Raw genomic sequence first — 13,742 nt, forward strand, 5'->3', positions numbered from 1 at the left:
CAAATAAAAAAAATATCTTGAGTACTCAGCATATTACCAGACAACTTTGGATTTGTGTTTTTAGAATTGAATTTCAATGGAACATAAAGTAATATGTAGTTAAAGTTCTAGTAGTAAAAGCACAATTTGAAATTTAGAAAATAATAAAGTGTCATTGTGGAAAGAGAAGGCCCAATGACAAGTATGTATTTCCAGTAAGTGATAAAAACACTCTGCAAAGAAGAATTTCTTAAAATGTCACTTGAGAAAATGTAACTCCGGCTACTCCCCACCTCTGCTAATGAGCATGCCACAAATCAATCCATAAAAACATCAAGTGTGAAAAAAGGCAAAGCTTTTCTGAAGTCAGTTTGAGGACAGCGTCATGTCAAATGGCAATATCAAACGGTATCACAGTATCCTCTTTTGAAATAAAAAACTCAAATAAAAACTTCACATTTTTCTCAGTAGACAATATCACACAGTGATAATGAGGAAAAGGAGAAATCTACAGCCACATTAGCTTCGTGCAAAACCACATACACTGGCACGCCAGAGAGGCAAGAGATCAAAGCAAGACAACGCTTACAAAAATATAGAAAATCTCCAATGCAACGCGTCGTTCACGGAAAAAGTTTCTTTTCACATTACGCGCCGTCAAACTTCACCAAAGGATCACTTCAGGAACATTCTCCGTTTGTCTTTGTTGCTGTGGCTGCTGCGAGAGAATCCACTGTTGTGAATAATGTCAACATGTCAGTGATAGAAAACTAGTACAATAAAAGCATACCCTTTTCCAGTATTTCATTTATGACAAATCTTTTAGAATTTTATATTTAAAATACATACTATGTCCTGTCACTTTAAGACATTCCAGCATTAGCTCATAATTAGAAGTGACAGGTTACATAATTTGGCATACAGCAAGCCATGCCAAAAGGATGCACTTTGTCTCTTGCAAAGGAGTCAGGACAGGAGAGAGACAGGCTCCAAGATGCGGTGTCACCTGCTCCTCTCCCGGGGCACACTGGGACATGATACAAATCGTGCTTAAGACTGGGTCAGCCCATTTGACCAGCACTTGCAAAACACATGCAAAGAGAAGTCAGAGTTTTCAATCAGTCTTTCTGCCAGCCTCTAGGTGGCGCCTCACTTTGGGAGTGTTTGAGAATATGCTCAAAAAACTCTAATCGCCATACTAAGACCACATGCTGGCCACCCCAGCCAGTTCCAGTTTTCACATTGATACAAAAGATTGTTTGGACGCTTTGAAGAAAAATATGACTGACGTCAATGTGGACAAAGCAGTTACCAATCAGGAAGTGGAAATGTTCCAAGTAAGGCAGAGACGGATGAGTTACGGTCACGTTTGAAGAAAAACATGCACAAATGTTTTCAAACACTCTTTGCTTCTGTTGGACTGAAAACTGGCGGTTCATTGGGTGTTAGGATCTGCCACCTGCTCCTCTTCTTCCTCTTCTTCCTCATCCAGGGATACCACCCCAGAGGAGGCTACATCAGAGACCCTCCGACGCAGGGCATAATCGGGAGAAAAGTCCTGTGCTGGGCCCTCTGTCTCTGTGGGGCACACTGTGTTCTCATAGTCCTTACAAGGGCTGTCGTCGTCCTCTCCTGGAGACAGGTATGTCTCAGAGTAAGACACTGAAAACGGAGAGTCCTGTCCCCCTCGTGCCCTCAGGCCCCGCCCCCCTCCGCAGGTGTGCCCCGCCCTTTGCAGGCGGGAGAGAAACTCCTCGCCCCCTTGTAGCGCAGACAAGATCTTTGCGGCCAGCTCGGCAGCGTTCCCCTGGCTGCTGTTGCCGCGGTTACCCCCCAAGTCCCGGAGCAGCGGGTGGTGCTCGTCCAGACTGCAGAGGCTGGAGCACAGAGTGTCCGGAGAGCCCGCTGTAGGGGAGGGCTCACCACTACCCCCCTCCCCTCCCGCCCCGTCATTGCAGGGCCCGCGCAGGCCCAGGTGTTGGCAGATCTGACTGTGGATCAGGTCCTTCAAGTACGGCGGGTACGATGGCACGTCTGAAAGACACAGAAAACATTCAGAACAAATACCATTAACCTCCAAGAGCAAAGCATGCATGTAAATGTTGTGACAAATTTGATTGAATTATAAGTCCCGATCCATAACAATATATACTGTAGCATTCAAGGGATACTTAGTAACGCTAGCAAATGGATTAGGATGGCAAAAAGCCTCATCTTGTCTGGGCTTGTCATTAGAGTGGATGTAAAACACGAAGAGATGCAAATGATCTATGAACTACTTTCTCATACAAACCAGTCAACTGCATAATCAAATTACAAAACAATATTCTGTCACTTTTATATGGCCTTCACTGAAACATGCTGCCAACACGTGCTTTGGAGGCTTTTATGAGATCAGTTTACCAACTCATTTAGCAGAAGCTGTGCCTCTACTGTACTGTGTGTAGGCAGCTCAAAGGACTGGGCTGAATATTAGCTGTGTCAGTGTAATCAAGATGAAAGCCCTTGTGTACCAACAGCCACACACTCCTCGGGTACATGGATCATGTGGGGACATTGCACAGACTTACATTCATTTTCAAGAACCTAACCTTTAAAGTGTTTTATAAATGTTCTTTCGGGTACCTCGACATTGATATTGTATGTTTTACTATTTCAAATTAATGTCCGTGCATTAATAGACAGTAAATAATGAGAAACTGAGTTGCTGAGAATTTGGATCAGCCTAAAGTGCCCTCTGCAGCCAGCGGTGGGAAAAACTGATTTAACGACAGGCTTTTGTGATTTGCTAATTGCAGCATTTTTGTTGTTGTTGCAATTATTCTTTCATTCAGTCCTAGACTCTGAGGAAAACAGATCCCCTTAATTAATTATCTGTGCATGTTGGAGTCCTCACATGACTTGGTAAACATGTACACACACACACTCACACAAAGGGCAGAAGACACACTGTATTTATAACCCGCTCACGCCCCGCCCCCGCACAAACCCTGTCTGCTTCTGCAAAGGAAATGATATTAAATTTGCAGGAGGGATATCAAATTGCGCTGAGGAACAAAAAAAAATGTCGACAGAGGATGGAAACTAGGGCACTGGGACAATGGGAGCCCCACAGAGCAGAGGAGAGGAGGAGGAAGTGTGTTAGAGTAGACAAAAAGGATGTAGCTGCAGCACTACAGGGGCATTTCAAAGACTCATCGATCAGTGATTGAGATGCAATTTGTAAACATAACATTCTTGTCCCGAGATAAAAAAAAAGAAAATTGAAAGAAAATTGAAAGCATTATAATTTAAAGGGGCAGGGATAACTTGCAATGTGTTTCTTACGGGAAGAAAGGAGATTGAAACTTGGACTAAACTTTCTGCATTGTGATTAGTCAAGTAAAGCCAAAGTCTGCCCTTTGTTTTCAAAACATTATAAATGTGGAAATACGAGAAGTGACCTTGATTCTGCCCTGTATCTTGTCTGTAGTTGTCAAGAGAATAAAGTGTGCTACTGTGGTCAGTGGTGAGACACTTCAGGTGAAAACAAACACACACAAAAATCAACTTTTTTTCCAACTTTTTCCTTGCTTTTTTGGGTTCAAAACGGTCTGAAAAAAAAATAAAAATAATAATAATAATAAAAATCTGAATATTGTTGAATACAGGACTGGAAATTTTGGTTTGTTGGTGCTGCTTAAAGTGATATAATAATGCCACAATGTACAAAAAAGTGCATATTGAGAACATTTCCCGTCAATGTCCAATTCCCACATAAATCTAGAGAGAATTAAAAAGGGAAGGATCAGGAGAGAATTGGAATTCTAGGTGATTCGTTTGTTTCCTGGTGAAAATGCCCGCTAGAACATGTTTTTAGTTTTGTTTTCCCTGTCGTGTCTCGTCAGTGTCCATAATGGGAAATAGTCGCGTGATCTACACCCCGGCTACCGCTGATGCCACATATCATTTTTTAAAGCATGTGTTCTGTTTGGAAACACTGCAGGCACATGGCGTTCACCTGTGCTCTGCGTGGAGGGCTCATTGGAGGGCAGAAAATCCTCGTCGTATGAGTCATCGTTGGATTCGTCACCGTCCACAGACGACCAGGCCCTCAGCTTAGCCTCCGCGATGGCAAACTGCTCCGCCACACCTACGGCGACAGGCAAACGAGAAAAAAACAAATAAACGCGTGATATAAAAACAAGCGGGGAGCCGGAGGAAAGAGGGGATGGAGAGCACGGGGTCGTCATAGAAACAAGCTGCGCCGCCAAATATGGTGGCTGCTTTGGGTTGCCAGGGCACCAGGCGGTTTTCCAGGATAACTGCACGTCGTTTGTTCAGGAAGCAAACACAAAGTACTGTTACATTGTTCATCATTTGTTTATTAGGGACAGTGTATATTGATGAACATTTGGACCAACATAGTAAAAAAGGCATGGCATTTCCATATCCACAGTAAAAAGAAAATAATGGCTATTTTACAATTTTTGCAATTCTCTTCCATTTCTACTGCATCCTCCACTGTTGTGTTTATAAAAGTTCCGTCGAAGTAGCTTTTCCCATGTTTGCCAACACCCGACACGTCCCTCCAACCGTTTGTGTCCGTAATCCCTCGTAGTACATCGATATGGGTGACGCGCCACCCCCCTTCTGCTGATATTACCATCTATGCATACTAACGTGTGGCAAACGCCGGGGAGCTGCTTTACAGAGACCGCCTGAGTGCATGGAAAGGTCAGAGGAGCCGTGTAACACTCTTGTACTATGCCACTGTATTAATTAATCATAAACATGCGTGAATGGAGTGTTTGTGTTTGCGTAGGTGGGCGCGGTTTGAAAAGATTCGGTGCTCGGCCAGGTCCTTTTGTTGCTGGGACTGTGGGGGTCAAATCACCTTGAGCTGGGGCTGCACAAACGGGATAATTAGATGACTATATACCTGCATAATTGGAAATCCCGTTGTTTTCCTGTCAAATTATAAGGCTCTGTTGTTGTTGTGAAGCATATTTAAGTTTTTAGTAATATGGATGTGTTAGAGCTAGTACAGACCAAGTATTCAATTCACTTAAAGGATTTATCATTTGAATTCTTAATTTCTTAATGTTCTCAGCTAGCACTATCTTCAAACCAACTAGTATAGAGGGTATGGGAGTGATGTCTTAGCCTCAGCGTGGGAATAGAATCCAAAATGAGGAGCAAAAGTTATATCTTTAATAAAAAAAATATTGTATGCTACAGATACAGACGGCCATGTGTCATACCAAGGGGCGTGGCCTATAGCAAGGGGAAAGCCCTAATATAATGATTACCATAACACACTGTTATGGTAATCATTATATTAGGGCTGGATCGCAAACCAAGTATCGATACTTTATCAAGTATTGCAATTAGTGGTGGGAATTTTTTATTCATTAATCGCAATTAATCACATTTAAAGCTGCATTATGCGACTTTTTTTTGTGGGGAATAAAAAAGTGCATATTTGAACTCGTCATGACCCAGCGGCTGTACGAGTGGTTAGCTTGGCGCCTTCACTTTCCATCCCAGTGGCTTCTATGATGCTTTAGGGTTAATTTTTTTGAGTTTTTTAGGATTTCTGGTTTTCGGAATGGAACGCATATGTAACCATGGATACCACGATCCTGGAGTGTCCTACCGGCCATCGGGATGATAAGGAAAGGCGCTATGCTAACCACCCAAGCATCCGCTGGGTCACTCAAAAGTCAAACAAACACTTTTAATATCTTTTTATATAACTTTTTATTGTAAGTTGCACAGTGCACCTTAAAGCATATAGGGGTTGTATTTATTTTAGATGCTTCTTTCTATTTTCCTACATTTTAACTTATTTGAAGTATTGGAAGTGATCACACGGGCCTCACATTTCTACTTCAAAGAAAATAGCAGTTTGATTAATTTTGGAGAATTATCTTTTAATATACGTTTATGTTGGTGCTTAACTGTGTGAATATACTAGTTTGGCTGTAAAATAGTTTTTGCCTTTAAGCGGTGTTCGTCCCTAAGCAACGTCAGGAAAAAGGAAACTGAAAAAGGGTCTGTGCCATTTAAGTAAAGCGTCATTCATTTCGATTAATATTTTTAAATCGCACTAAACCTCATGTAATCAATGAATCAGAATTAGTAGAAAAAAGTCCCGGCCCTAATCGCAATGCTTTCAATACTTGTGTTTGGAGGCATTTTTTGTTAATCATACTCTACTTTATTTTCCGGTGACAGCACTTTGTAACATTTTGTGTTAATGCTATGCTAACTTTTCAATCTTAACACTTCAATACACGTCAAACAGCATTTGATTTATAAACTTCGACACATGACGGTTTCATTTTACACATCTAAAAAGGGAAATGTATCACTTATCACTTAATGCATCACAATATGTATCGGATCGGCCCCTGACTATCGTGATACATATCGGATCGTGACAAAAGTAATCATTATTTTTCCCTCTTTTTAGACGTTTTCTGTCTATCAATACATCCAGCACACCCAAATAAAGTCAAGTCAGGAATATTTGGACACAACAGATGGTCCATTAGCAGCAAAAAAAAACGGCACTCTAAGTTAGCAGTAAACATGTAGCATGAAGCCAACATTAGCATTATCGCTGCTTACATATTTGGGCCGTTAAACCACTTTTCGGTCTCTCTGTATCTTTATTTGGTAGACAATACAGTACATCAACATGTCAGCGTTTGTTAAAGAGTTGTTATTTTCCCTTTCTATCTACACAGGTAGGGCTATAATGCATCCATCCATCTATCTGACCGGGAATCTATCCGCCCACCTATCTATCCATCTATCTTCCATCTCCTCCACATGTTTTGTATTCCGATCCTTCACTGCTACATCGAACCGTTTTCCATTACCCGACAAACCTGACATCCTTTAGTCCGGCGCTCGCCTTGTTCTTTAGAGAGGTCTCACTCCTCATTCTGCTTCATTCCGCTCTCAACTCTCCTCAACAGCGTCTGCCTGTCTCCCCCGCCCCGGGTCAGCGCTCTAGTATTCATGCTATGGCCCCCGCGGAGACGCATCGATCCGCTCATTCATCCAGCGCTGCGGCTTTTAGACCCTGTACAGTGGAACTCGAGTCTGTTGGCGATTCAGCGCACGCCTCGCTCTTTAGGTTTTTTCGCATAAAATGGAAGAACGCTGCTCGAGCTGGGGCTGCACCACTTGAGGAAAAACACATCTCATTGCATTGTTTTTCTCTGTATTGCAAATGTGATTGCATAGCTTGTTTACTATTATCGACATTCAGCTCACGGCGCACTTTGGATGGGCAGAGAGGACGGAAATATGAACTGCTAAACTATACAAGAACCTCACTCATGTCAGAACATTTTGTTAAGATCTCAACTACAGGAGATCACCATTGGATCTTCAGAACCTTTCTTATGTCCTTTCAGTTCCCTTGCGAATCAAGTTTAAAATTCTGCTGATTGTTTTTAAATGCCTAAATTCGCTGGCACCTAAGTATCTGTCAGAACTGCTGCAGCTCTACTGTCCTTCCAGAGCTCTGAGGTCTGCTGACCAGCTCCTTTTGTCTGTTCCTAAATCCAAGCGCGTGTCCAGAGGTGACCGAGCCTTCTCAGTGGCGGCCCCTAAACTTTGGAACAGCCTTCCTCTACATGTGCACTCGGCTCAGTCTGTAGAGGAGTTTAAAACCAAATTAAAAACTCATCTTTTTGCTTTGGCCTTCGGTTCCATGTAGACCAGACACAGTTTGTGCCTTTATATTTTACCTGTGTTTAAGTTTTATTGTGTTTATTGTACATATTGCTACTGTTCTTGTACAGCACTATGGTTGTTTTTAAATGTGCTTTATAAATAAAATTGACATTGACATTGACATTATGTTGTCAACTGAACTGGCTTGTTTGAGTTGAGAACAAACTCAATGAACAACTTTGGAAACTTCCACTATGACATGCATTATATTTCTACCTAAATGACTGCAGACTTTATGTTTGGCAAAGTTTGTTCTTCTATCTATGCAGCCCCAAATACACCACAAACATTGTAAATGCCTTTTCTGACAGGACTCTATCCAAACTAGCACTTTTCGAGCTGTAGTAGCCCTTGCTTAGTCCATCACTCCAGGGATGTTCAAGTCTGCGATTCCAGACTTGAAAATGCTGTGGTACTTGCCAACTTTTCTAACCACAAAGCAACGACGATAAAATGTACTTCATCGGAGTAGATAGTGTGATAGAGCGAGTGCAAGAGGTCTTTTGGGAAGCTATGGATCACTGAAGAATGGAGAGACAAAAAAAAAAAAAAAGAACAGAGCACGAGTGGCATTAAAAAAAAGCGCTCAGTCATGGTGGCAGCTCGTGGCCCGAGAGCAAAATCTTACTGTGCAAATTAACCTTGAGAGTCGGCAGCGAGAGAGAGCGTGGAGAGAGAGCGCAAAACAAAGTGGATCTGTAGGAGAAAAAAAAAATCCAATAACACAGTGTAGTGATGAGCAGGGTCAAAGAAGAGTGATCATGACACTGACCCAATGGCAACAGAACAGATAACTATCAAAGACAAATCAGTTTTTGTCGAGAAGCTATTATTTTTTACACCGCTACATTTGAAAGATAATATATTTCACTGTATTTTAATACTAGCTCCAAAGCAATGACTTTAAAGTTGACCATGTGTTTAGTTCCATAAGAGTCTTACGACGCACACTCCAGACCAGCAGGTGGCAGTGTCACAGTCGATGCCACTCACTCAGGCAACACACTCTGAGAGCAGACCGGTTCAGGACCAATACAGTGTTAGACAATGGCCTTTAAAACTGTGGAGGACAGTTTCGGGTTTTAACAACGACGCAATTGTATCCAGGAAGTACGGAACGAAGTGCTGACACGGTAAAAGAGGAAACAGCTAGATGCGGATTTTGCAAAACAGCCCGAATGCAGTGAAACACTACTCCAGGTGTGTCTCTAACAACCAAACGTAATATTATGGTTTAAGCACACAAAAAAGTTGATTTTGAATGGCATGTCTCCTTTAAATGAAGTCGTTGCATCATAAATTAGTATTGAAGAACACAAATCTTCTTCAGGTTATACTTGGGGTCCTCTGCAATTTTTGATTTCATTTATTTGACTTGGTTGTGTGGGAAATGGATGTTTTTTAGCTAATGTTATATGTTATAATGCTATTGAATGTTTTTATGAGTTTAATCTATGTTCTTTAAGTTTCAGTTGGAAACCAATCTTTTCACACGCACATTGCTGTAACAATACCCCATTTCTTGCTCTTGCATTCTTTTGCTCAAACTTATGGAGACGTCCAGGTGCCCTCACCAGTGTCCAAATAAGGCATAAGGAAGACACTTCTAGTGGAAAACTACTGAGAGAAAAGCTTGGTGACCTTGGCCTGAGCTCAACTCATCTCCTATCTCTTCGTGAACGTCACATTTTTTCTGATATATATTTGTAAGAGAGCAGTTAGACGGTGCCGTTTCCTGGGACTGCCCCGCTCGAGCACCGTGTGTATATTGTTAGGGACTTTAGCATTCAGATAACCTGTGTTTAGAATTGTAATTGTATAGGGAATAAATCTTCTTTGACTAAAGCTACTGAATTTTGGTGGTTTCTTCTTGGACCTTGGGATCAACGAACACGCTTGGCGAGACCTTTTTGATACTTTAATACTTTAAACTTAACTGTTTAACTGTGTTTAAATTGATCTTATGGAGTCAGATCTTGTGTAAATTAGAGTGCTAATATTTCCTGTAAAATCGCCTACAGTTGCAATTGTATTTATGCATTAGTAACTATCAGAAGTCTTTTTGAAGGTTTAGACTTGATTCTTCCACCATTTCAGGGTAAAGTCTTAGCCCTGTCAATCTACTTTTGCCGGTTAAAAAAGTAATTGAGAGTGAGTAATGTTTGAGAGCCACTGTGCTCCAGAACATTTGTGAAAGTAATAGTAGTCGTTGTTACCGGCGGCGAAGCGTGCCTCCTGCTCGCCCTCGCTCAGGTCGGAGTAGGAGTTGAAGTCGGACTCCAGCGCAGGCGTCTCCATGGGCTTGCACCAGCCCTTCCACTCGATGAGGTGGGCCACGCGGCCCTGCGCCATCGCTGTGGGCTTGGTCACATGGTCCTTCACCACCTGGGAGATACCTGCGCAACAACAGGGGAACGTGAGATCGAGGATACGCCCTTGAACATACAGAGTTACATAAGGTGTGCACCGGTGGGAAGGCATGGATAATGTTACATTTGAGCCGTCACATTTTCATTTCGTTAAGTAATTACAGTTCTGCAGGTCGTTCAGGTGTTATATTGTGCACTACATAAGTAACTACACCATGTTTTCAGTATGTTTTGGTTTACAATTTATGTCGCTAGCATTTTCGTTTTTAACCTCAATCTACCAAAAGTGTGCTCCGTATTTAGAGTGTATTAAGTTCTATATCAGTCTACTATGGACATGAATGTGTACTAATTGCATATTGTTTAGATGGAAACACACATTTACACTATGTGATTTTAATGCAGCCCTCCGCCCTTTTCCAAGTGACTCATCAAAGACCTGCTACTTTTCGACAATACTATAAACTACCACAGTCTTTTTTTTGTTTTATTTTTTTATTAACAGTTTTTCTTTTATTACCTTTTTAAGTCGACAGGACAAGACAGTAAGTGGATACAAACAACAACGACAACAAAAATTCAGACAGACAATTCAGTGTCAATTTGACCTCCGATGGTCATAATAAACGCTGCACAGAACAGACACAAAAAATAAAAACACGCCACAAATACACACCACAGAGACGACCACACAGTTGGGGTGGGAGGGGGAGATACAGTATGTTGTTTAGTGATGTCACAATCTTAGATGGAGGCAGTTCCTTCAAGGGGCCCCAACAACAGTATTTACAAATGTCGTACCAACGTCTTGCTCATGTTTTGAGTATTGTCTCCACTCTTAAGCATTATCTCCAGAGAAAACGAAATGGTCCACAGCCCAAGCAAAAACAGAGAGAGTTCAGACGTCTTTGTTGTTAATATTTATTAGTTAGTTTGTTGCATTAGTTAGTTTGTTGCATGTTTCTATATTTTTATGAAGGTGACCCTAGAAACTGCCACTGTCTTGGTGAAACAGCTCCTTATGTATCAAGTCACAGTCACAAAAAAGATTGAGTCATGACCACAATGACCAAAATAAAGAGAAAACTAAACATTCATGTAAGTAATAATTCTCCCTGGGATTCCTCTTTTTGCCAACTACTACCGATGTGTATATGTAACACAAAAGTGTGAGCTGATTTGAATTTGGTCATTCTTTTGTGGCTTGATAAACTTTCTCTTCAGACTTACCGTGCAGAGAAGACCGCGCTAGCGCCGCTATCTCCTGTATGGTCAGAGCTCGTCTCGATTTGGGCAACATTTCAATGGTGTCGTCAACATTCACCTGAAACAAACGGGGAGAAACAAGTTCAGGTTAGGGGAGAGCGCTATACGGCAGCGCCCTTCACAGAGTATATACGAGAACTTCAATCTCAAGGAGAAACCCAGACAGCACAGGGACTCCTGCCTTCAAACGACTTCCAGCACATCTTTGTACTTCAAGGCTGAGAGAAACTATGTATTTTTAATCAATGTGTTCTCTCTATGAGTCACAAGCTACAACAACAAAGTCGACTTGTGTGAGTGCATAGATGAGGCCTAATAGGCAGGTTTTTTTTATTACACTTTTCCATAGAAGTTCATACTATTATGAAACCAAACCATAATAGAAGGTACATGGAAATCCAACATATTGTCTGAAAACAACTCAACAAATCTTTTACAAAACCTCTGTCTAAAAACCCTCATCGGTAGCTTGTTTTAAAATGTTGTTTCCTCTTGTATATGAACAGTTTTTGTCTATGTTTTTTTTTTTTTGGCAAGGAAAGGACAGCACAGGGTGAAAAGGGGTGAACACCGGGGAGTGACATTCAGCAAATTGACGGTGACTTTATAATAATTTGAATAATTATTTAAAGTACTTCCTGTCCGATGATGTAATATCTGTGTGCTGAGTAAGAAAGTGTAATAGATTCAGACGGCATCGCATCATACAAGGGCACGTGGCCTAGCCGAGGGGGTAGAAAACCTCTCATGAGAGTCACCATTTTTTCACAATTTTTACCCGTTTTCAGACACCACTAAAGTCAAGCCAAAATCGGGCCATACGGATGTTTTTTTCACAGCAAATTGTTCAGTAGTAAAAGCGAAAAACGGTACTCGTTAGCTAACATAGCATGAAGCTAATGTTAGCTTCGCTAGCTTCCTGGTTAGCATGTCCGCCTTTTAAGTATTCATGGGTTGTTGAACCACTTTGCTCCACTCCGTCTCTGTCTCTTTGTTTAGTAGGAAAATATATTCATAATCCAGCATTTGTTAACCTCTTATAAGATAAGATAAGATAAACCTTTATTGATCTCACAAAGGAGAAATTCACTTGTTACAGTCGGCGTTACTTCACAGTCTTATTGTACAGTCTGACAGCAGTGGGGATGAAGGCTTTGCGGTAACACTGGGTTAAGACGGGAGGTGTTTTCTCCAGCTTTACCCAAATCTAAAAGATTCTGGACTTTAAAGCTTGCAGCCTACAGGCCAGTGTAAAGCCTCATTTGAAAGCTAAGACCTTATGGTTGTGATTTGTAGCTCCCAGGTGGAATGGAATATTTCTACTAGTTTAGTCTATGGATGTTTTTATTGCAAATTGTTTTGCTGTCAGCTCTTACCGTGGACACTGTGCACTAATAGAACTAAGGAAGGAAACAGACACAAGATCCACTCCGCTTCATCTTTACCAGACGGAGCTAGGATTTAAACAAACAAACAGAAAAACGCTGCTGAGGACGAACAGTGCAGCAGCCACTAGACTATCAGCTGCACGGGTTTGATCATTTTCGCTTGCCTTGTGATCTTACTTAAATCAAAAGAAAGTTGTTTAGTATATGTCATTTCAAAGTGAAGTATGTCCAGACAAATGTAAATGGTTGAAATGAACATCTTCTGTTAGGTCGCGGCCTGTCATGTTATGTTGAAGAACCGCTGCATTAGAGCAATGACGAAGCTTCTAAACACAGGTAAAAGTGTTGCACTTTGTGCTTGCGTGCGATGCTGCCTCCTGTGCTGTGTTCCCTTCACTTGTGCCGCTTGCTAAATGAGCCTTAGGTCTAATTAGTGAACTAATGGTTTGTTCAGGGAGCCTCTGTCGCCTCTCCTCTCTCAGCAACAGACAACTTTCTCCCAGCAACAATTGGTAACATCAAATAATACACACCTGAGGTTCAAAATCTACAATCAATTTGAATGAAATACTATAGCTGTGTGCTTTTGGGCCCGTTCAAAGCTTGTATTAAAACAAAATCTTACTCTTAATATAAGTAGGGTGACCAGATTTTACAATTTGAAAACTGGGAACATGCCGCAGGGGTTCCAAATCCTGACTCTCTTTTCACAACTACGTTTCATAACACACACCAATCTGCATTGAAGAGATGCTAGAATTTAGGGTTTTAATTATTATTATACTTATGTTATTATACTTGGTAATTGCCATTCACATGGGCCAAAAACATTCATGTTCAAGTGAAGTGTGTTATTTTACTGTTATTTTACCATTTTGCCAAAAAAAACGAGACAACTGGGACCAAGATTGAGTAAAACTGGGACAAATCAATGGTTTAGGAGAAATCTATCAGGACTTGGGACAAAAGACTCAAAACTGGGACACTCCCGGGTAAACTGGGACAT

General features: G+C 41.4%; 1 protein-coding gene across 6 annotated transcripts in view; it reads right to left on the reverse strand.

Annotated features, from left to right (window-relative positions):
• Window positions 1-250: 250 nt before the first annotated feature.
• The window catches only part of fam131ab (family with sequence similarity 131 member Ab), a 32,380-nt gene continuing 18,888 nt past the window's right edge, over window positions 251-13,742 (reverse strand). For all 6 annotated transcript variants that reach the window (XM_079559938.1, XM_079559935.1, XM_079559934.1 and 3 more), the window contains 4 exons: window positions 11,313-11,406; window positions 9,930-10,109; window positions 3,980-4,111; window positions 251-2,013 (listed from right to left, as the gene is read on the reverse strand). In XM_079559938.1, coding sequence (XP_079416064.1) covers window positions 1,415-2,013; window positions 3,980-4,111; window positions 9,930-10,109; window positions 11,313-11,382 — 981 coding nt within the window. In that variant the 5' untranslated portion in view covers window positions 11,383-11,406 and the 3' untranslated portion in view covers window positions 251-1,414. The remainder of the gene's footprint in view (window positions 2,014-3,979; window positions 4,112-9,929; window positions 10,110-11,312; window positions 11,407-13,742) is intronic.

Source organism: Gobius niger (assembly GCF_951799975.1).
Source record: "Gobius niger genome assembly, chromosome: 1".
In the NCBI taxonomy this organism is placed as follows: Eukaryota; Metazoa; Chordata; class Actinopteri; order Gobiiformes; family Gobiidae; genus Gobius; species Gobius niger.